General features: G+C 37.2%; 1 protein-coding gene and 1 long non-coding RNA gene across 2 annotated transcripts; one reads left to right on the forward strand and one right to left on the reverse strand.

Moving 5' to 3' along the window:
* The first annotated feature begins 12,318 nt into the window (after positions 1–12,318).
* LOC141388809 (uncharacterized) lies at positions 12,319–15,453 on the forward strand. Its single transcript, XR_012408939.1, has 2 exons — positions 12,319–12,654; positions 12,721–15,453. It is a non-coding gene; the product is annotated as an uncharacterized lncRNA (long non-coding RNA).
* On the reverse strand, positions 15,125–25,372 carry Gcn2 (eukaryotic translation initiation factor 2 alpha kinase Gcn2). Its single transcript, XM_073959191.1, has 7 exons — positions 24,869–25,372; positions 24,545–24,726; positions 22,967–24,100; positions 18,194–19,550; positions 16,232–18,112; positions 15,992–16,161; positions 15,125–15,886 (listed from the first exon to the last, which is right to left on the reverse strand). The coding sequence occupies exons 1-7, from the start codon at positions 24,920–24,922 to the stop codon at positions 15,760–15,762; spliced, it is 4,905 nt and encodes a 1,634-aa protein (XP_073815292.1). The 5' UTR covers positions 24,923–25,372; the 3' UTR covers positions 15,125–15,759.
* Positions 25,373–25,894: the final 522 nt, after the last annotated feature.

The following is a 25,894-nucleotide window of genomic DNA, read 5'->3' on the forward strand; positions in this document are numbered from 1 at the left end:
GAATTTTGTGTGGGGAAATATGTAATTTATTCGTAGTTATGGGTCGAACAACGAATAGAGAACGAACGACGTACCGTGGAAACGGGCTATGAGGGTATAAAACGAACTACTAATTCACCATCAAAAATAAAAGACAACGTAAAATAAAAACAAATTTTTAATAAATTAATATTCACCCTTATTACGTTTGGCGTAGTCGAAGACGTTCAAGTGACGTAGACGTTGTCGTAGTCGTAAGTTACACATTTTATGTGATGAAAAATGATATAAAACAACAATTTTTGACTTTTATAGCCTGTTATATCCATAAAAAATCGAAAGAAATACATTCGTAATTCCCAGAACGGATTTTCGTTTTAAATATAACATTTATTTATTTATTTTTTCTTTTTTTGATACGACAAATCGTTATTTACGTATGGCGTTGAAATACGAGGAAAGAGTCGTGACGGATTTTGTAAACGACAGCATATAAAAGTGGAAACAAATCAATTTCAAAAGATTTGTTGGCAATGATTATTAAAATATATTGGAAAATAACTATAAAAAATACAAACTTTACTACTTTTATTCATTTGCATAAGATAAATTTCACGTTTTTATTATATGACAAACTTTCTGTTGAAAATCTGTTAAGTCCAATTTACATATGCATATTAAATGATTTCGTTTTACGAAATCCTAGAATCAAATGAAGTGTATTTACATCTGTTTTTTGCGTCATTTGCTTACCGCACACAATCGCACATACACACTTATACAATAACCCAAACACACGCACACAATATATTTATTCAGAAAAATAGGAATTTCACAACACAAATGTGTATCAAATAACTTAAATTAATTCCAAAAACAAAAAACATAATTTTTGCAAGTTTTTTAACCATTTATTTTCACTTTTGTCATCGTTTGAGTATTTTTGTTTTTCTACAACACACACAAATAAACAAAGACATCATAAAACAGTTGCATTTTTTGGTAGTTTATGACGAAAAAACAGGGTTGCGTATAAAAGTATGGTGTTTTCGTGCGTTGTTTAGAATAAATGACGTAGCTATCGTCATTTAATTTTGTATGGTAAATGACGCAAAATGTTGCCTGTTTTAGCAAATAAATGACGAAACAGCTCTAAATGACGAAAAAGTTGCTAATGTAAATTGGACATTAGAGTCCTCATATAACGATTCATGGTCCCAATTTACATTAGGCGAGTTTACTTGCGGCAATTGTCAGTTTGTTGGTGAGAGAGGGTGCTGAGAGGCAAAGGGTTACCATATGCCTCACCTCTCTCTCCTACAAAATGACAATTGCCGAACTCGCCCAATGTAAATTGGGACATGCAATGCAAATTTCTTATGGGTCGATTCCGTATTGTGTGGCGAGTCGTGTCGCGTTGCCAAATGCAATTTTTCGATTCCGTACGGCAATATTCGCCTGACGCCGTCAAATTTTGTCGCCGTAATGTTCATTTTCCGGCGACAACAAATTAGCTGCCGCCGTACATTTTTACTAACGAATAAAAACGAAAAATTGAAACGTAAGTAACATTTTAATTTATTTTAAGTGAATTTATTTAATATTATATACGTTTATTGGTGTTTCAGTACTTATAATGGTGAAAATTACAGGACAGCAATTTGAAATGCTGGTTGAAAAAATGGAAGCCCGACCTAGTAACCACGTATTGGGCCCGAAATCTGCAGCGATCATTCATTTGCTTTAATGAACTATTGTTCCATATGAAGGCATCGTGAGTTGAACCAGGATGTCTACCGTCAACATGTTATGACCACGCTAGGTTTAAGTCGGCCATCCGACTAGCTATCGGTCTCAGGAGGTTCTCAACCCGCCAACCTAATTCTGGGTCTAACAAGAACTTTCATTATTTGATACACAAAGACACTACACAAAACAAAACACGGAGAACATTATGGGGAACTTGGGCCCTTGGTGGTCAGACCCTCACACAGCCCTCCCATCCTTGGTCCACGAATCCCTTTCTCCTATTTACGTGAACCCCACAAACTCCTTTTCCCTTACCTCCCTCTTACAACCTTTTCCCCTCCCAAATTAATAACACTACTCCATATTCATCTTAATTCACGCTTACATATAACATAGTTTTATTGATAAAAAAAACATAAATATTATATAAGAGAACACAAAAAAAACATATATTTAGCTAGTCATTTCGATCAATATAAAGGTAAATTTACGTTACTCTGTAACTCAACGAATAGAACCTACACTCTGTCGAGATAGGGTTATGGGTCCAAATTTCCGACCCCGATTACTATACGTCACAGTTCAATCCCTAATTGAGCTCAGTTAGAGGTCTATACCTGTTGACTAGGACACTTCAGTCCCATAAGCTATTATAATCCTACCCCTATCACTACGGTTGTAAAGTCCTTTACAAGTCTATTATAACGAACGATTCAAAAAAAGTCGTTTATGAGAATCAAAAAAAAAAATTAAATAAAGTATACGAAATAATATAAAATTAATTATTAACAAAAGATAATGTCAAGTAAGTATAATAACGCAAACAAAAAATTTAAGAAAAACTATCTGATGGTTTTATCGTAAATCACCGATTTTCCACATGCGCCTAACTGACGACTTCAATTTGGTGATCATTAATCTTTAATTATGCCACTTTAGTCGTTTATTATAGTTTATACCAATTTCTGATGAAAAAAGCTTACTGGCATACAACTATCCTACAGCGTATAACACTGTTAGTTTCCACTGCTAGAACTGTCGTGGCTAGGTGTTTGGCGCAGCTACAAGTACTCAGCAGCTGGTATTTAGAACAGAGCTTTGGCTGATACAGGGTGTTTCCATAAAAATTTTAATCGGCAGCGATTGGCTAGTCGCTTTGCGTTTTCCGGCGGACGTATATTCTCAAAAATTTGAATCTTATAGATTAAAATAATATAAAGCCAATCACTTGCCGATCCAATTATACTCGTTCCACGATTACAAAGAATTAATGTGTTCAGTCCTACCTTAAGGCTGTTGTACTTAGCTATTATTTCCACTTTAAAGCTGTCAATGGTAATACGCTGATGACGACAATCTTCACCAACTGCTCGCTTATGGTTATCACTCGCTATCACTGTGCAAGAAATTTTCCTGTTAAATAGAACGTTAACATATTTTTGTTATTCAGTCCTATTATCAAACACTTTTCTCATCACAAACTCACTTTTCTTTTTCTTGCACCTTATCTAATCACAAGGAAAACTTCTTAAGCTTGAACAATTGTTAATTGTCTCTTTAAATTGTTACACGAAACTCGTCCACACCGGAATATATAAAAATGTTCTGGACGTTTTCCCATCGCATTTCTCTTTTATATGCAGACTTTCCCTGATTGCACTTTCTTCCAAAAATTCCCTAAATCATTAGTATTAGTGAAAACCTACAGTTTGCCCTTTTCCTCAAACTAGTTTTTGTTATTTTTTTCATACATTTAATTTGTTATTTTTTTCTGCCAGTCGGCCATACGCTATCATTCAGGGATGGAACATGACTACCCTGTACTTTTTAGTACCGACCAGGTGACAGCTATATATTGACAGCTGTTGATGTATTACGGACAATAGATCCCTATCAACGATAAATAAATCAACGTCAACATTACTTTAGCCCTTTGCCGAGGAAAAACAATACTTCTGAGGAAAAATCAGAGAAAAATACTACAAAAACCGTGTGGACCACGATACCCCAGAAACAGCAAGTCTCAAGAAGAAGAATTTGTTCACAAGTATCAGCACCATCGTAAGTGGGAAAGCAAATTTGATTAATGTGGAGTGTGTACGTCTGTGTGTTCTATTGTTTTGCATTGCGGCCGGTCATTCACAATAGAATACAATGTAACATGGACATGGTTTGTAAACATTATTATTCGATTACGCATATGTTGTATTAATGCCATTTATTTTATTTATTTTAGCACGAACGTTCATTTCGGTGGAAATTTTACTGAGGGGCTCTTCATCTGACTTGGACCTGCCTTGAATATGTGGACAGCCAAATCATCAAACTCCCATTGGAATTTGTAATAAAGGGGTTGTTACCGTGGAGTGATCGATATTTTTTTATACAACTAGAACTCCCCATATGATACTATCCTGCCAGCCGGCATCGTTTATAAGCTTTTCAAGATGCTCAATTTGCTTCAACAATCTTATCGTGTGCATTCATCAGCCTTAGCTGCCCTCCCGCAACAAAACTCCGACTATTTCTAACCTGTGATGAAATAGGCGGTGTGCGGAGGGTTGGATATGAATTGATGACGCTTGATTCGTGAAACCCAACGTGGGGAACTCCCACACCCTGACGTCTCATTAGCCGGGCCTATGTTAACTAAGTTTTAGGGAAGTATATTCGTACTAGGTATATATATTAGATCATTTACTTTGGTTCTTCTTTTAGTGTTGTTTTGGGATTACTCATCACTATGTATCCACGAGGTGGCATGCGTAATTTAATTATATGGCAGTGACTGTGATGGTAAGTTGATATGATGGTAAGTTTATCAAGGTAAAACTTATAACTACACACATAGGACATTCACAACAGGCACTTATCCTATATTGCACGTAGTTACTTTGGTATCACAGTCGGGTTACTGCCAAAAGGCTTATCACAGAATTAATCACATTTTAAGATCCTTTGAGTGCGCTACACCTAAGGGTCGGCCTTGGAGGTCCTCGACCTCATACATATTATTTCCGACGGACTTGCTTATTCGAACTTTTGTGAACTTTCTTGCAAACTTGGCATTGAAGTTCTTTTGAAAATCACTAAGCATATAATTCCTACGGAATACTTCTTGGCCGGGAACAAATTTGGTCACCCGGGCTCTTGCATTATAGCGTCTGGCACTGACCTCGTAGGCTTTATGCATGTTCTCTTTTATCTTCTCTCGTATGAGTAACAGACGATCATTTCTATCAAGATTAAGTATTTCGTGTTCAGTTAGAGATTGTAGCTTCCTTGCCAAGTTGTAATCGGACCCGCTCGAGTACATGTGGTAGCCAAATAAGGCAAAGAAGGGTGTCACGCCTGTAGCCACATGTACCGAGGTCCGAAGCGCACACTCTATTTCCGACATGTAGAGATCCCAGTCCCTGTGATCATTCTGCATATAAGCTCTGATAGCAGCCAGAACGGATTGGTTAACCCGTTCTGACGCGTTAGCTTGTGGTGAATATGGTGCTGTTTGCATATGTTTTATATCATATGCCTCTATCATGTCCTTAAACTGTTTGGAGTTGAACTGTGCACCATTGTCGCTGTGCACAGTTTCAGGAACTCCAAACTTTCGAAATATCTCCTCCACAAGAAATTTCACGACATTACAGGCCGTAGCTTCCTTCATGCATTTTAAAAAAACAAATTTGGAGAAATGATCTACGACGATGAATATGTAAGCGTTGCCACTTTTTGAGCGAGGGTATTTCCCCAAAAAATCAACGTAGAGTTTTTGAAAGGGCCGCTCTGTCTTCACTTCGTTGCCTATCGTTGGTTGTGTTCTATAATTCACACTCTTTGTTTCTTTACACGTTGTGCACTTGCCGACGTATTGTCTGACCTGTGACGTCATGTTTGGCCAATAGAATTGTTGCCTTAGGCGGCTCAAGGTCTTAGACATTCCACCATGAGCTGCTGTGGGGGCATCATGGGCCTTTTCAATAAGAATGTGGGTCAGTGAATCTGGTACCCACAGTCTCCATTCATATTCGCCTAACATTTCGTTTTCATCAGACCTCATGCGTTTAAATATCATGCCATCTTTAATTTTTATATCTGGAAGCCGATCTTGATTTGATTCTATATTCTTCTTGAGAGCTTCGTATTCAGGGCTTTCGAATTCATTTGTTTCGAAGTCGAATACTTGATTTAGATCCAGTTCCTCGACCGTTGGAAGCCTGGATAATGTATCCGCCACCACATTTTCTTTGCCCTTGCGATGCTCGATTTGGAAACTGTACGATTGGAGCTGCAATGACCAGCGGGCGAGACGCCCACTCAGATCCTTTAAACTCATCAGCCACTGTAAACTTGCATGGTCTGTTATGACAGTGAAATCCATTAGTTCCACATATGGACGGAATTTTTTCACTGCCATAACAGCCGCAAGGCATTCTTTCTCAGTGACACTGTAGTTTCTCTGGCTTGAGTTCAGTTTCTGAGAATAAAAGGCTATGGGGTGCTCGTCCCCCTGGTCATTGAGCTGAAATAGTACTGCTCCGATTCCATAATCGGAAGCATCGCATTGGATATAAAATCTTTTACCAAAGTCGGCATGGCGCAATACCGGAGCCGTGGTCAAAGCTTTCTTCAGTCTATCAAAAGCGGTAATAGCTTCTTCAGTCATCTTAAACTTTTTGGATTTCTTCAGGGTATCCGTTAAGGGTGCCGAGATGGTGGCGAAATCCCTTATGAAGCGCCGATACCATCCTGCGGTACCCAAAAAGCTCCGCACTTCCCTTGGATTTCTTGGGACAGCTATTTTTCTAATCGCCTCTACTTTTTCGGGGTCTGTTTTGAGCATCCCACCCCCAATTATGAAACCTAGGTACTTTAATTCCCTAAAGCAAAACTGCGATTTTTTTAAACCTATTGTCAAATTTGCGTTTCTCAAACATTGGGCAACTTCTTTTAGCAAATTGAGGTGTTGATCGAAATCGCTTGATATGACTAATAAGTCGTCCAAGTAGACGAATACGTTTTCTTTCAGTCTGGCGGGGACGACCTTGTCCATTAAGCGGCACAACCGCTGAGCCGCATTACATAGCCCGAAGGGCATGACGCGAAATTGGTACAAGGGTCGTCCCGGTACCGTGAAAGCCGTATATTTTTTGCTTTCCTCCTCAAGTTCTATCTGCCAGAACGCGAATTTCAAATCGACGCTACTTATATAAAAAGTTTCGTCGATTCGACTAAGTATGCCGTCGATATTTTGGAGAGGATATGCATCCTTCTCCGTAAGCTTATTCAGCTTCCTCGCGTCCAGGCAGAAGCGGTTTTTACCCGGTTTCCTGACTACCGTGGTGCGATTGCTCCACGGGCTTTCGCTTTCTTCGATCACCTTCAATTTTAGCATTTTGTCTACCTCGTCATACGTAATCTGTTGTACCGCGGGAGACATAGGATAGTGCCTATCCTTCACTGGCTCAGCACCCTCCAATAATTTTATAGTATGCTTTTCGAGCTGTGTCCGCCCCAACCCCTTTTTCTCAAAGGTATCAAATTCCTCTATCACTTCATCCAATCTACGCTGTTGCTCTTCACTCAATATATGCGGCTTTAGTCTGTGATTTTCGGCATCGTTCTTATATTCCTCGACTATTCTCTCTATATTGATTTCATTGACACCTAACAATTCGGGAGCAATATTGAACTTCTTCCAGAAGTCAATGCCCAAATAGAGTGTTTGCTCCAAATCGGGGCATAAGTACAGAGTCATTTCCTCTTGGTTGGATTTATATTCGAGTATGACCTCTACCCTCCCCACAATTCTGAACCTTTGGCCACTAGCAGTCGATATATTATGGCATACGGGCTTCACAGCAATTTCTAGATCTTCCACTAACTCCCTACATCCTTTACCTAGAAGACTCACGGAAGCTCCACTGTCTAGCAACCCCTTTAGACTCTTTCCTTTCAGCAGAATTTGGGCATATAGACGGGGGTCCGGATTGTTCATATCCGCTCTAACAATTGCCTCCACCAAAAATCGTTTTATCTTTCTTTGTTCGGCCGTTTTTTGCCGTATTTTTAGAATGCGTTTTGTTTTTCGACTCTCCTGCTCACCTGTGCCAAATATCCTCTCTCTTACTTGATTATAATTCTTCTCTCTTTCCTCCAATGGAATATGATGCCTCAACCTAGCATAAGGGTTATTAATATGGAGATCAGTATCCATTTTAATTTGGTCTTTCTTTTCAGAACCAAGCCTCGGAATGATTTGAATTTGCCCTATATCTCGGGGTTGTCTGTCGGGCGTGATTCCCCCGCATTCTCCACGCCCCTCTTCGGGTTTCCCGATTTGCAGTTGGGGCACTTGGGACAAGTAGTGTTTGGCTTGCCGCATCTGTAACAAAAGACCTTTCTTTCGGTCGATGGGCAATCCATAAACACATGACCAGCAGTACGGCAGTTCCAACAAACTACTATTTTACTTTGAGTGTTCAATCGCACCGCAGACACACTCTCAGAGGGCTCTAGTTGTGGATTTGGTTCATCATAATCATAGCTATCAAAATCTAGTTCGTTCACCTGTCTACCTGGTCGCGGATGAGATAATGCAGGCCTTGGATCGCGTCTCGGAAAATTCTTTTCTGCTTCCTTGCATTCTATCCTCAGCTTTTCCACGGTCGCGATCGTCATTGGGTAAACAACCGTTTTAATATTATCTTTAACATTTACTTTGATTATGCTAATCATGTCTTGATCCGTTACAGGATGTAATAGACGAGATCGAAGTTGACCCATGACATGGAAATACGCATCTACGGTTTCATTAGCCATCTGTTTGCGCTCCACTAAATCTCGCATGGCCTCGAACGGATTTTTTGTTGACTGATATCGGCATAGGAGGGCATCCTTTAATTGTATCCAGCTCGAGAAGGATCGAATCTTCTGGCACTGCCAAAACCACTCCAAAACTGGGCCCGATATCAATACCCTAAAATCTCTAACTATCTCTTCCCATGGTATCTCGTATTGTGCCTGCAAACTTTCCAGACGAAAGATGAACTCCTCGACTGTGAGCTTCAGGGGATTCGAGTCATAATTAATACCAAATTTATCCACTCTGATTCGGATTGGCTCGTTTATAGCCGATCGAGTGTAATGGCTACTGTTGGACATCGTTTCTGTCGACTGGTGATTCCCTCCCGATGCTTCAACTAACGCTGCCGGTTGTTCTTCTGAGCCTCTATGGGTATTTACGTTTGGAACGTTCATGGTCAACGTTTGAATAGACTGGACTAAGGTATTTAAAGTTTTTCTTATATCTTCGACCTCACTACTAATCATATTCTTCACTTTCTCCTCAAGGTTCTTTTCACTGGGTAAACTTCTACTCGACGGGGTCGAAAAGCGTTCAGTCCCCGCTTCATTGCCTACTTGTGCTGACTGGGTTTGGTTGTTACCGATTTCCTGTATTGGGCGGTTCATGATGGTGCCTGACAGGTCCCTAATTTGTGGATTTTTGTCATTTGCATTAGATCCGGATGTGGACATCTTTGTCTTCTTATTTTCAATACTATGATGTCCTGGATTTTCATCAAACGCTGGAGGCCAAATTCTTTTCGTAGCTGTCTTGGATCTAGTGATCATACCAGTAACAAGAACTACCAGCCTTGGTTTGTTTTATGCGTTGACGCTACGCAGAAAAATAACTGATTTTGGGAAGAAAATGCACTGTCAAGGAATATGTAACGTTATGATTTGTTTTCGAAGCTTATTCTTATGTGGACTATTCTTAGGCGTATTACTGGGCAAGCTACGTATTACTATAAATTCACGCTATATTCTGTCAATGTATTTAGTATGTAGTTATTATGATTAAAATTCGCAAGATTTTCCGTTCTTTTTAACTTAAATTCGTTCTATCTTATGGGAGGTTATTTTGGTTGTCTTTTCAGAGGGAAATTGTAGGAGTAATGTTATTAATATTTCTAACTCCCATCGTTGCGAAACCACACCAACATCGCTGTCTATCCCTATCGGTCGGGACAACGGTGAGAGTTTTCCATATTAACACTATTATTCTCATCTAATTTTTCCTATACTAACGGTGTTCCTTTCCATCATAATGTTCTAGATAGACACATCAACAACACATTTAAGGAACATCTAATATGTTATTTGGATTCCACGGCATACTGTTTGCATCTTCCTACAAACGAAGCTATCGTGGTATTTCGCGAGGGATACTCAGTCTTGCGGTTCTCTAACCACAATGGATATCACTTCCGCTCACCTCCAATTCTAACTAATAGATATTCCCAGACACTAACATTACAAAAAGAAAACAGGTCACAGGTCGATTACAAAAAACACTTAGTTACACTACGCGAACTAGGTATTGCACTGACCCTTTATTATCTAAATCTAGTCTTACGTCAAAACATCTATATCTAATATTGCACATTTAGCAGTCTTCATTGAAATGAAACTGGCTGCAATATCAGTTAGGTGTATTTAACTTCGATCTAAATTTGTCATTGGGCTATTACATCTAAATTGTTGGCTATTTCCAAGTGCCTAGTTGATACTGCACTTACTCAAACTCACTCCTAAATCATATTTTATATGATCTTCGAAGTACTCTTTTATATTGGGCGCCATTTCTGTTATGACCACGCTAGGTTTAAGTCGGCCATCCGACTAGCTATCGGTCTCAGGAGGTTCTCAACCCGCCAACCTAATTCTGGGTCTAACAAGAACTTTCATTATTTGATACACAAAGACACTACACAAAACAAAACACGGAGAACATTATGGGGAACTTGGGCCCTTGGTGGTCAGACCCTCACACAGCCCTCCCATCCTTGGTCCACGAATCCCTTTCTCCTATTTACGTGAACCCCACAAACTCCTTTTCCCTTACCTCCCTCTTACAACCTTTTCCCCTCCCAAATTAATAACACTACTCCATATTCATCTTAATTCACGCTTACATATAACATAGTTTTATTGATAAAAAAAACATAAATATTATATAAGAGAACACAAAAAAAACATATATTTAGCTAGTCATTTCGATCAATATAAAGGTAAATTTACGTTACTCTGTAACTCAACGAATAGAACCTACACTCTGTCGAGATAGGGTTATGGGTCCAAATTTCCGACCCCGATTACTATACGTCACAGTTCAATCCCTAATTGAGCTCAGTTAGAGGTCTATACCTGTTGACTAGGACACTTCAGTCCCATAAGCTATTATAATCCTACCCCTATCACTACGGTTGTAAAGTCCTTTACAAGTCTATTATAACGAACGATTCAAAAAAAGTCGTTTATGAGAATCAAAAAAAAAAATTAAATAAAGTATACGAAATAATATAAAATTAATTATTAACAAAAGATAATGTCAAGTAAGTATAATAACGCAAACAAAAAATTTAAGAAAAACTATCTGATGGTTTTATCGTAAATCACCGATTTTCCACATGCGCCTAACTGACGACTTCAATTTGGTGATCATTAATCTTTAATTATGCCACTTTAGTCGTTTATTATAGTTTATACCAATTTCTGATGAAAAAAGCTTACTGGCATACAACTATCCTACAGCGTATAACACTGTTAGTTTCCACTGCTAGAACTGTCGTGGCTAGGTGTTTGGCGCAGCTACAAGTACTCAGCAGCTGGTATTTAGAACAGAGCTTTGGCTGATACAGGGTGTTTCCATAAAAATTTTAATCGGCAGCGATTGGCTAGTCGCTTTGCGTTTTCCGGCGGACGTATATTCTCAAAAATTTGAATCTTATAGATTAAAATAATAGCTCTGTTCCTTTACGTGCAAGAATCTTCAAGTTTTACAACTTTTTACTCGAAAAGCGTTCCTTTACTTCAGACACCATACAATTCATATGGAAGCAGATTACAACTTTTGCTACTTTTGCCGGTTTTACCACTTTCAAAGTAAAGGAACAGACCAAATATAAAGCCAATCACTTGCCGATCCAATTATACTCGTTCCACGATTACAAAGAATTAATGTGTTCAGTCCTACCTTAAGGCTGTTGTACTTAGCTATTATTTCCACTTTAAAGCTGTCAATGGTAATACGCTGATGACGACAATCTTCACCAACTGCTCGCTTATGGTTATCACTCGCTATCACTGTGCAAGAAATTTTCCTGTTAAATAGAACGTTAACATATTTTTGTTATTCAGTCCTATTATCAAACACTTTTCTCATCACAAACTCACTTTTCTTTTTCTTGCACCTTATCTAATCACAAGGAAAACTTCTTAAGCTTGAACAATTGTTAATTGTCTCTTTAAATTGTTACACGAAACTCGTCCACACCGGAATATATAAAAATGTTCTGGACGTTTTCCCATCGCATTTCTCTTTTATATGCAGACTTTCCCTGATTGCACTTTCTTCCAAAAATTCCCTAAATCATTAGTATTAGTGAAAACCTACAGTTTGCCCTTTTCCTCAAACTAGTTTTTGTTATTTTTTTCATACATTTAATTTGTTATTTTTTTCTGCCAGTCGGCCATACGCTATCATTCAGGGATGGAACATGACTACCCTGTACTTTTTAGTACCGACCAGGTGACAGCTATATATTGACAGCTGTTGATGTATTACGGACAATAGATCCCTATCAACGATAAATAAATCAACGTCAACATTACTTTAGCCCTTTGCCGAGGAAAAACAATACTTCTGAGGAAAAATCAGAGAAAAATACTACAAAAACCGTGTGGACCACGATACCCCAGAAACAGCAAGTCTCAAGAAGAAGAATTTGTTCACAAGTATCAGCACCATCGTAAGTGGGAAAGCAAATTTGATTAATGTGGAGTGTGTACGTCTGTGTGTTCTATTGTTTTGCATTGCGGCCGGTCATTCACAATAGAATACAATGTAACATGGACATGGTTTGTAAACATTATTATTCGATTACGCATATGTTGTATTAATGCCATTTATTTTATTTATTTTAGCACGAACGTTCATTTCGGTGGAAATTTTACTGAGGGGCTCTTCATCTGACTTGGACCTGCCTTGAATATGTGGACAGCCAAATCATCAAACTCCCATTGGAATTTGTAATAAAGGGGTTGTTACCGTGGAGTGATCGATATTTTTTTATACAACTAGAACTCCCCATATGATACTATCCTGCCAGCCGGCATCGTTTATAAGCTTTTCAAGATGCTCAATTTGCTTCAACAATCTTATCGTGTGCATTCATCAGCCTTAGCTGCCCTCCCGCAACAAACAAACCTGATTCGCAAACCTAATAAACAAGTAACACTTTAGTTTTTTTCAGAATTGGTAAAATATTACTTGTCAACAAAACGTTTATACTAAAATATCCTTTTCTATTCAGATATAAATGGCGAACATCTTCCTTTGGTCCCATTATAAGCACGTGTGTTCCGCCAATGCAACCGACAACCGGAAATTTGTTCTTGAATAAAAATAGTTTTTATTTTGACGCTTTTCCTCTTCTGTTAATTTGGAAACATTCCAAATTTTACACAGTTTTTCCTCTATTAACTCCAGAACTTCACTTAATACCTTTAACAATGTGGGTTGAGCCATCCCGAGGTTAAAGTCATTGCCATGGGATTTTTGAAAACTTCCTTCTGCAAAAAAACCTTAAAGCAGCACACACTTTAAGGAGTGGCTGTATTGCTGTTGGTTTGTGGGTTTTTGAAGTCATTTTTTAATGCCTCTACTATATAAATAACAGCGTCTTTTGGAAGACGAAAATAGGCTTTAAACCTAAAAAATTAACAACTATTTTGATGAATTTTTTTTTGTTAATTTTCTCGTTTAGAGTTAAGCTTGATGATCTGAAATTATTTGCAAGTGAAAAAGGAAAGCCAAGGACTCGAACCCACATAGTCACCAAATTACGTTACCTGGTTTCATTGGTGGTAAAGCAAATCTTCGGACGTATCGACTATGCAATGGCTTCTCTGTCCTAGAACTTATCGTTTTTCAAATGCAAATGTGTTTTTGTACATTAACGCGGATACTTGGCCACAGAAATGTATTCTTCATGACAAACGCTTTTTGCGCTGACTTTGAAGTTATGAGTTAGCTTTGAACGCTAGCACGCCATGACAACATTTTTTGATATGTTTTTCAAGGACGTGGGTTCAAATCCCAGCCGGGCTCAGCCTGTTTTTTATTTTTTGAAATTTTGCCTTTTTATGGCGAAGATCATTTTTAATGATTTTTGTTAATTTTCTCGTTTAGAGTTAAGCTTGATGATCTGAAATTATTTGCAAGTGAAAAAGGAAAGCCAAGGACTCGAACCCACATAGTCACCAAATTACGTTACCTGGTTTCATTGGTGGTAAAGCAAATCTTCGGACGTATCGACTATGCAATGGCTTCTCTGTCCTAGAACTTATCGTTTTTCAAATGCAAATGTGTTTTTGTACATTAACGCGGATACTTGGCCACAGAAATGTATTCTTCATGACAAACGCTTTTTGCGCTGACTTTGAAGTTATGAGTTGGCTTTGAACGCTAGCACGCCATGACAACATTTTTTGATATGTTTTTCAAGGACGTGGGTTCAAATCCCAGCCGGGCTCAGCCTGTTTTTTATTTTTTGAAATTTTGCCTTTTTATTTTGATGAATGTTGGAAACCAAACAAACTCACAATACTGATGACAATTCTAAAGGATTAGATTTACATCTTAAGTGTCGTCTGATAGATGCTACGTTAACTATATCTTCTTCACTATCATCAAAAAATAGTTCCACTGAGCTTATCATTTTAGAAAACTATAACTTTTGTATACAACTTGTTCTGATATTTTTTTTTCTAATTAATTGAAATCAAAACAAAAAATGCTCCGCTACTTCATCGATAACTCGTTATCGACGATTATTTTCCATAGCTTTGCGTAGTACATTTTTTAAATTTTGTCACAGAGACGATAGACGACGCGACATGACTCGCCTCGCAATACGGAATCGACCCATTAGTTTTTGTTCAAGAGATGATTTCAAACGAATTGTTTTACAATTAAAAAATAAATATTTTTTAATTTTGTCTGAGATAAAAATTGTCGTTGTCGTAAATGTTACGTGGTATCAAAAAATATCCCTACGACAACGACTATGCCAACGACCACAAAAATGTCTACGCCGAACACTAATTTTGATTGTAAAAACTGTAAGGCTAGTTGTTCTTCTGAATTGATAGTTTAAAAATGATCTACTAATAATTCTATTGAATTTGGTAAAAGAATTCTTTAAAAATTTTAATTTTTGCTTTTTTGTACAAATACATACATAATACCAATTAGACGTTACGACACGTCAGTTTGCAATTTTGGATACGACAGCGCCAACCGTAATAAGGGTCATTATCTAAGTTATTTTTAATTGTTTATTTTATAATATTTTTTTAATTTATGATTTTGTTCAATAAAAAATGAATGTTTTACATTTGTTATTTAGATAAATGTATAAAAAAAATCTAAAATAAAACTTTTGCATATCTTGGAAATGCAAAATAGATCTAAAAAAAGTAACAATTAAATGTTTCAACTTGATGAATGGGTTATTTACTGAAAATATGAATGAATACCCTTGTATGAATGTAATCGATGATATACAAATTAACAATTGCAAATGATGAATTAACTCAAATATCAAATGAATAATTAAATATTTTCTTATTTCTAAAAATTCTTATAGAAATTATTAATAAGAGTGTTTTAATGTTGGAAGATATGATAGGGTTTTACTAGGATATTTTAAAATCTTCATTGTTAGGAGGTGGTGAAGTTCTCTTTTCCTTTCAGTTACAAACAGCCATGTTTGCTAGTTAATTTTTGTAGGAGTTGTTTTAAAGTTGCCATGATTGAGCGTGGATTGTAATGATAGGCAATGTTTCTACAAACATCTTAAATTGTTGTTACAATCAAAAGATGCCATGCCATTATGCATTTTTCGGGAAATGTTTATTGTTTTTCGAAAGTTGATTTGCATTCAACATCTTTTCTCTGCTTCATATAATAACACGATAATATGAATCGGTTATACTATATAAGGCCACTACGGTTATCTTTGAATCGTTAATATAATCTACAATTTCATCACATATTTCAGAAATATAACGACGATTTTTAGGGAACCTACAATGAAGAGAAATAGAAAAATGTCAGTTATTATGGAGAAGTGGTACAAAAATGAGTTAAGACAATCGCACTACAGGTTTGACAAGTAATTAACAAGCTTACCTATCAATTACACCATTAATTTCTTGTTCAGTCTCTTTTCGATCCACAGCTCGAGGATTTATAGCTGCAATAATGCCATTCAATGTACAAGGAGATAATTCCACCACCAAGACAGCAATGCTTTCCGTTTTAGCAAATTGAGCCAGGGTGGAAGACATTTGTTGTGTAACCTACACAAGAAAAAACTCAATCATTACAATATTCAACACACCAACAAAAATTAATAATAAAAACCCTCACCTGATTTTCCAATCTCCTACGATAATTTGCCGATAGTTTATCGTGTGTTAATGAAAATATTACTTGAATATTGGGTAAATTACTTAAACTGCTGGAGCTAATAATGTTTTTAACATTTGTACCCGACGCTGAAGTGCTTAGAACATTATCACCACGACTGCCATAACTACCATAACCGCCGCCACTGGCGCCTCGACCATCACCAAAGCCCCCACTTGAATTTGTTGGTTGATTGGAATAGTATTCGCTGGATGTACTGCTGGTGCTATCTTGGCGCATAGATAACTTTTGTATGAAATCCGCCAATTCGGAACGGGTAACATGACGCTCCTGAAAACGTTCTCTTTCCCACGAACGTATACGTAAAGCTCCATTTTCGGCAACCAATATAACATGACTGGCTCCCAATTTTGCCAAATCTTGGGACTCATCACCACTACAGGTTAAAGATTCAATAAAACTACAACGTATACCAGCTGACCACAAAAGACGCATAATATAGGTAACATCTTTTAGGGGAGGCCTCGAACCTGATACACAAACACCCACTTCTATGGTACGACATTTCTGCGCATCTTCGGAACCCATTGCTGCCACAAGTTTATCCAATGAAAATGAAAGTCCAGCTCCGCTTATACAACGATTTGGTAGGTTGGGATTAAATCCTTGCGCCTGTTTTTGAAATTCCATTAACATGCTGTCGTAGCGTTCTCCCACAGCCAATACCGAGGGTCTGGATGTACGATTGGGTTTGACATCGGCAATCATTTGCCATATAACACCCCCCGCTGCAGCCCTTTCGTAGTTAATTGGTAGACCGGCAAAAATGTGTATGGGACATTTAACACCCAAACTTTGGGCCAATAAAACAATGGACTCCATTTCCCTAAGGGCTCCCTTAGCCAGGGAAGCAGCCTCACCTTTGCCCTTTACCAAAGATCTCAATGATGAATCATCGGCACTATTTTTACCGCTCATTTGGAAATTAGCAAGCAGCAAATCAATTAAGGCCGACCCCGAGGTCCTTGACTTCTCCATAATGCTGTTGACAATTGAATAGAATTGAAATTTGGATATACGCCCTTCAATGAAATCCAATATGCTTGCAAAGAGATCACCATACATTTCCTTGGGAACATTACAGTATAGGAGAATGGCTCGCAAAAGGTTGGTGTGGTTCATTCGTATCATAACATTCTTCTCCCTTGGATTGGGAATTTCCGAAGCTATTTCAAAGGCCAATGATAGAAGCTCAGCATCTACCAAATGGCTTGCCGAATGCGGTGATATAATATCAAAAGCACATTCATAATTTTGTTTTGGATGGAAATTGAAAACCTTTTCCTCGCGATAGACACGATCCACACAATAACGACGTATCATATTAACACCACTCATGGCAATGTGTCGAGCAAATTCGGTCCGTAAATCACTTGGCAGAACAACAACACATCCTGAGTGGGTCATAAGTTTTACAGGATTCACCCAATGATTGGTGTGTTTGGTGAGCGGAGACATAAGGGGCGTATCTACTTCAATGGCACCATGTTTACGAAATAGCGATACGACTTTACCCTTGACAAATTCAATCAAAGGACTGAGGGTTACTAAACTGTCGAGAACAACTGGAGTATTCCATGATTTCATTGCACGACTACCTCCCATATGATAGGTATGTTCCAGAACTTCATCACTTTCTTGTTGCAAGCAGCGTGCTACAATATGTTTGTAGGCTTTGCTCTGGGGATTGGCCAAAGCATTCTTTAACATTTCTTGTAATTCACTAGCCTCCAGCTGGGCTGGTGGTAATAAATCGGAAACTAATAGTTCTTCGGCCGTGGGCCTCTGTGAGGGATCATGATTTAAAAGCCAACGAAGAAGCTGTAATGAACAAAAAACACGTTTGTTACGATTGTTATTTTTGGGTAATATTTGCCGTACGTAGTATTTTTGTTTACCCACCTTTACAGTCTTTTCATTTTTTGGATTCTTTAACATATAATCTGGTATAACAATATTAGGACTTCTTAATTTTATAATAGTTTCAGCTCGTTCCATGCCTGTGGCAAAGGGACAATGGCACATTTCGAAGAGTATAATACCCAACGTATACATATCAACTTTTTGGCTATACGTTGATTTTGATGCATTTCCAGTCAACTCAGGTGCAACATATAGAGTGGTACCCACTTTGCCGGTTCCGGTGCCATCTTCCATAGAAGTTATTTGTGAGGCATGATGTTGCTGCGAGTTATGTTCTTGGTGTGATGATTGCAGAGCCAAAAAACTAGTTGTGGCTAGACCAAAATCACCAATTTTTATTTGATCATGAGAATCTAAGAAAATATTTACAGGTTTCAAATCTCGATGTATTATGCCCTGTTGATGGATATGCGATAGACCTTCAGCAATTTCACGAAATAGCCTCCAAAGGCGATCAGTATTTGCATACAAGTTGTCGTCTATGGCGGTACGTAGGGTGCATTTTTCACAAAATTCCATTTGTATGTACATAATTTGCATAACCGGTTTAGGAGTTAACACTTTTGATATTTCAGAATCCACCTCATCCACATCATCATCGTCATCTTCGTCATCATTATAAACTGCCACTTCCCCGTTGGAATCAACAAATTCAATGCCATCTGAATCGGAATCATCCATATGGGGTATATAACCATTCCATAGACTTGATGAATCTGTTTCCGTTTCCCCCGTTACATTAACAACTTGTGGTGATTTTGGTGGTTTTATACTTTCCATACTCATGGACCAATCACCGGTTACTAATTTATCCATTTCTTCAATATCTTCCTCATTGACACTTTCAATCCAACTGTTAAAGTAACGTACCACATTTTCATGGTTCAAACGTGACAGCAATTCCACTTCTCGAGTCATTTTCTTGTACAGCTGTTTACTACGTGCCGGCAGGGGTATACGTTTAATGGCATATTCCCGATTATCGAGTATGTTACGAACTTTTAGAACGTCGCCAAAGGCTCCCTTACCCAAATACATAAGAACTTCAAATTCAGTGCGCAAACGAGATTGTGCAGTGGGTAGAGATGGTATGGAAAATGGTGCTAATGCCTGCGGTGTGGTCGGTTGCGCTGCTACGTTGTTGCGTTGTTTTAAGTTGAGTGGGGCCACAGCTAGAGAAGGCTTGCCACCAACACCACCACCGCCTTGAGCTTTGTGTGTGGTCAAAGCCATGGTTACATGTTGATATTCTTTATCTTCATTGGTAAATAGAGAGCATCGTAGAAATGGATGTTCCAATAGTTCCGAGGCTGATAATGTACGATCAGAATGGCATCTGTAATGGTATTCAAAGAAATCACAATAAAATGTGAACAATTAAAAAACGCGTTAAGTACGGCCGGCACGAACTTTTTTTACCCTCCACATAGAGTTGACGCAAAATGGAAAAAATTAGTACTAAGCTCCTCCGCCACGGTGTTACTACCAAAACAGAATAAAACTCCGAGCAGTGGAAAAGAACCCACAAAATAAAATAAAAATCGGGTGGTACCGTTACATGTGGACTATATTAAATCGTGGATATACACATATGGCCAAAATAATAAGTACATCATAGTTTATGTTTGATTGTGTGCTCCACAATCAGTTTTTTCCCAAAAACGATGTGAAGTGCTTTACATTTCGAAACTTCTATTCGTAATAAATGATGCTACAAGCATAAAAACGCAAAAAATTTGTAATATTTTGTTTTTGTGCCCCTTTTTTCTAAAAGTTCAAAATTTTGTTGGCCAAAAAAATAAGTACATTTTGGATTTTTTATTATTTACCAATAACCGAGTAAATTTTAATAAAGGTTGGTAAGTAATTTAGCTGTGCTAATAATATTAGACAAAAATAAAATAAAAATTAATTACTTGATGGGACGAAATGAGCACTATTACACTAGAGAGGGGAGATTGGCGTAAAAATTAAGAAATGAGGGAAAAAATTTTCGATAATAGCCAAATCCCTGGAAAAGCAGGTGGGTTTTTTTCTAAAACACATTGAAACCAAAATGAAACTGAAAAAACACGGTGTAGGCCTAAAAAGGCAACAATAAACAGTCGATAGACCCATTGTTGCTCTCGCTTTAGAGACCTATTAAACTCATCTTGGGTAAGTACTGTTGGCATAGGTAATGTTATATTCACCCGAATAGCTCGGAGAATACTAGGGGCTACCAAATTACCAGAATAATTAACAAAAGGCGTTCAAATGTTTCGGAAAAAAATTTTGTTGACGAGGTCTTCCTTAGCTAACAATGATATGGGTCGGTCGGGAAAAACTTACATGGACAAAATTGGCGAAATTTTCTCTAGAGCATTGAAATAAATATGAATAAAATAAGTTTATTCGGTAACAATTACGGCAAGATGAATTTCAATCTCAAGGGAGAGGAATTTCATACAATAGTTACAAAAATCCAATTAAACACGGAGGTAGCCACCTAATGGTGTGAGACTGATTATTTTTTCCTGGTATGGTCTTTATCCAATATATGACATTACAGATGCTGGGACCCATTTCCAATACAAAAACATATTGGTCAACACATTGTTGCTACTAACAGAAGAAAATTTGTTTTTTATATGGATTTTTCAACAGAACTACGGTCCAAAAAATGCATCCCTATATGTCAAGGATGGTTTCCAGGACAATATAATGAAGTAACTTGACTCGCCTATGCAGTAATCGGATATGAATGCAATAGTAAACCTTTGCGGACACTTAAAATAGCGCATTGGTACACAATCGTTCCAAAATAAACATCAAATTTGGAATTTTATTCAAAAAGTTTGGTATTAAATAACTTTTGAAAATTACAGCAAACTTCTAAGCAATATGCCAAAAAGAATACAAAAAGTAGGTCAAAATAAAGGTGGAAGCAACAAATATTAATAATATAAACATCCTAAATTACAATCTATCCTAAAACAATTGAATATACTAATATTAATTAATGATTTCCAAAATGTACTTATTATTTTGTCCATCAATTTTTATGACTTTTTTCTTAATATCGCATTTAGAAGTTTGTTTATCTTGAAGATCTACGCAAAATTTATTTTTTAAGTGTCATTTATGTTGCAAAACTTAAATTTAAACTGAACATTGTCTTACAGTGAATACATTTTCTGAATTGAACGAAAAATATGCATACTTATGTTTGTACTTATTATTTTGGCCATATCTGTATATCGACAAATCTCTGCAGGAATGTATATCTCTAGCTACTCTTCGCTAATACCAAATTTCAGCCGTTTCGGCTTGATAATGTGACTAAAACCTTGAAAATATAAAAAACGGGAGGTACTGGAAAAAAATGCTCTCAACGACGAATAAATACGAAATTTAAGCCATTTCGGTATGATAATTATGTTAAAACCTCGAAAAGCATGAGGTACTGATCTATGCGGGCTATACCAAAACGTGGACTTATAACACCAAATTCCTGGCGGAAAATTTAATGCTCCCAACGAAGATTAAACGAAATTTAAGCCATTACGATGTGAAAATACCGATAATCGCGAAATACCGTCCTATATCAAAACGTGGACCAATATCGACAAATTTCAAGGAGAAATTTTAATGCTCCCCCAACGAAGAATAAGTATGAAATTTCCGCCACTTCGGTGTGATAATAAAGCTAAAACATTGAAAATGCCGAAAATCGGGAGGCACGGTTCTATGGGGGCTATACCAAAACGTGGACCTATAAGAACAAATTTCTGGCGGAAACTTTAATGCTACCAACGAATACGAAATACGAAATTTAAGCCATTTCGGTGTGATAATTATGGTAAACCTTGAAAATGCCGAAAATCAGGAGCTACCAATCTATGAGGGCTATATCAAAACGTGGACCTATAGCAACAAATTCCTGGCGGAAAATTTAATGCTCCCAACGAAGACTAAATAAGAAACTTTAGTCATTTCGGTGAGAAAATACCGTAAGTCGGCGGGTAACGTTCTATGGGGGCTATATCAAAATGTGGAACTATAGCAAAAAATTTCTGGGGGAAAGTTTTGTAGCCCCAAAGAAGACTAAATACTAAATTTCAGCTACTTTGGTAAGATATTGTGGCTGAAACCTTCAAAATACCGAAAATCGGGAGTTACTGTTCTATAAGTTCGTAAGAGTAATAGAGGAACAAGTTGAGCTGGCATGCTACGCGAACAAAATTTTCTTAAAAAACGTAAATTTTTCTTAAATAGCCGGGGATTTACGACTTTCTCCAATAGACAGGAGCAAATTTCAGTCGAGGGAACAAAATATCTTTTAAATTGAAAATTTTTCTAAAAGTTGCCGGCCATTAATAAGGCATTTTACAGAACTTCAGAAGAACATATCATGGGAATTGTGGACTTCCCAAAAAATATATATTTTCGTGATCAGGGAGGCGAGACCTACCTGTGTAAAAAAGTTCATCCTGATCCAAGCTGAGCAAGTCAACTCATCTTATTATATCAAATTATAAAGCTCTATCTTAAATATTGCTGGGACGGATATTGTTATATCGACTTAGAATTTTATGCTGATCAAGAATATATGTATATACTTTATGGAGGCTCCGACGCATATTTCAATGTGTTACAAACGGAATGACAAAGTTAATTATACCCTCAATATTATGGTGAAGGGTATAAAAAGTTGAGTTGAAGTATCACAATTCAAATCCATAATTCTTATGAAAAATTCACACTACTTACTTGTCTATAAAATCTCGCATTTCCGGTGTGTGGGTACTCATTAAACTGTCAACCAGTGTTCCCAGCGCTGGTAAATCACCATGAGTTGATCTTTCACCCGAACCTCCAATGAGCTCCAATAAATTTGTAACAATTGAAAAATCAGTTACCCGTATAACACCGCTATTGTCCATAAAGACCGTTGTATCCAATAGATGGCTATGCGAAACACCTTTATTGTGTAGGAAAACCAAAGCTTCCAATATACCTTTGGCTACACCTCGTACACCATCCATGCACCAGCCCAAGGCAGATGAAATGCTAAAAACACTTGTTCCAAATACAAAATCTTGTACCAAATATACCAGCAATCCTTCTTTGCGTTTAATGCACAACACACATTCATATTGTATGAGATTTTTATGATGCAACTGAGCCAAAGTGCTAACTTGTTTCTCAATGGAAGCTATAATGTCATCAACACGATGACTACCAGAACATTTTGGTTCTGAGCTGAGCCATAGACATTTACCGCTGCCACCACAATGTTGTTCAATTTGTGAATATTTAATATTCCATTCGGTGATATAAACCAATTGGCCGGTGTCAATATCAATACCTGTATATGCTATACAACCTTTTTGGGAATGACCCAAACAGCTGCCTCTTCTTATTTGTCGTCCCACCTTGTGGAAATACAGCGTTTCACTATTACGATGTTCTACACATCTTGTGGGATAAATTTGTCCTCGATAATATGGTGAAGAACTTTCTGAGCTTTCCGATGAACTAGGATGTCGATGATTTGATTCGCTCATACTGCGACGTGGCTCGCGTCTTTTAGCCTCTGATTTAAACATTTCTTTACGTCTCTCAACTTCTTCAATGAGATTTTGCCGTTCTTGATTTTCTCGCTGCTTCTTCATATCAAGTAACTCCTGTTCCCGCTGTTGTTTTTGTTGTAACATTTCATCATAGAAAGAACCACGAGGAGGTTTATTGTGCTTTAGTAGAAATGCTTGTACCGTTTGGGCTAGTTCATAGATCATAACTTCACCACGTAATTCTTGAGATTGTTGTTGTAATTCCTGGAGCAATTCTTCTATGAGTTGGTCGGAAATACCTTTCGATTCCTCAATTGTTACTTTGGGTGCTCTGTAAAAATAAAACAAAAGAAAATAATTGATAAGAAAGAGTTATAGAAAGCGGAAAAAATGTGATAATTCGAAATTTAATAATATCCTCAGCTATGGAAAATCTAATCTCTTGTTGAGAAATTATGGAAAGAACCACGAGGAGGTTTATTGCGCTTTAGTAGAAATGCTCGGTGATAAACAGTAGGTCCCATATCATATAGCTATTATGAATCGAGGTGCACTCATTGATATCAGACAAAATATTGTTCGCCGGCCGAAGGCCTCCAATTAAATAAACTTACGATTTAAATTACCGAAGGATCGGTAAACGAAATTTGTTCCAAAAGATAAATCCATCCAAGCATTAATGTTTAATCAATCTAAATGTAAATAACAATTGCTGCATTTTACAATATCTATTATGTATATACTTTTAATTTATTTGTAAATTGTCCTTACTTACACTTTTGGATATTTAGAGGGACACACCACATGAAGTTTAGTACGAACATAAGCCTCCGCTTGACCATTTGATGAGTCCCTTAACGGGGTTAACATAATTCGAATGTCTGTTGGTTTCCATTGTGAAGGTGTGGCACTGCTGTTATAGGGGCGTAAGTCTTCAACATCGTTGCCAAAAATTGACTGCATTACAAGAGAAGAAAACAAATTGCGTTTTAATTTAAAAGATACACTTTGAAACATAACCCCCATTAATGAAAAAACTATATATGTACATAAATATATGTATGTATGGTAGTATATATATGTAGTTTGTTATGTTTACCTTTATCACCTCCAGTTCTTGCATTTGTCTTTCACGAAAAGATTCTTTTGCCATTTTATGAGTGGTAGTGTTCTTTTGCTTTCCTAAGACATCGATTTTTTACGGGCAAGTTATTTTAAACCATCGCCTTCATCAATTTATGTTGCACCGTACCGGTTCTGTTAACATAATTTCCTTTCCTACGGTTTCGACTCCTGGCCCGCTTCCACTTCTGATTCAGAACGACGAATCTGTTCAGTAATGACAGCTGTTGTTGCCTGTGTTAACTTCATACAAATGTTCATTCCGTAAAGGGCTTTTTCTAATGCCTGTTTGGAATTTTGTTTTAATTGATGTTTTTGTTATAGAAAATTGTCTATTATGGAACGTGTTTGTGTTATTTTTAAATAGTGTGTTGTTCTAATGTGTTTGTTATTGTTTTCGGGTTATAATTTTATAATTTTTTCTTGCCGATTTTAGGGATAAAAAATTTGACTTTCGATTAATCGATTTTTTGTAAAAATCGCAGACGACTTTCGAAGAAGATGAAAATCGAAAACTATACAACCCTTTCCTCCTCATGGCACAATAACACAGGTTATTACAACGGCAAAACAGCTGATTATCATTCTGGTTTTCAAAATGCTTTATTGTATGCAAAAGGTGTCTTTTAACGTGATAATTTGTAATAATTATTACCATTGTATAAGGAATTCATTTATTCAACTGTCAATTCCTTTGCGTATACGTCAAATGAAATATCATCTGAAATCCATATTTTCTCTTATAAAATGCTTCCAGTGTCACCATGTTTTGGGGTTAAGGAACGCTTTGCAGGTAAAATGGTAACCTCAAGTAATAGTACGTTTATATATAAGCGGATTTAACAAACCCACTGGGTTTCAAATGGCAATTCCTTTGCATATACGTCAAATAAATCCTCATTGAGAAGGTTAACCCTGCAAAAGGCTATAATATAAATATGGCCTTAGGCCATGTTCCTTTACTTTTTTAATAACTCTAAAGCCACACGCTGAAACTTTCATA

Source organism: Musca autumnalis, unplaced genomic scaffold, assembly GCF_047663935.1.
Source record: "Musca autumnalis isolate F117 unplaced genomic scaffold, ASM4766393v1 scaffold_1, whole genome shotgun sequence".
NCBI lineage: Eukaryota > Metazoa > Arthropoda > Insecta > Diptera > Muscidae > Musca > Musca autumnalis.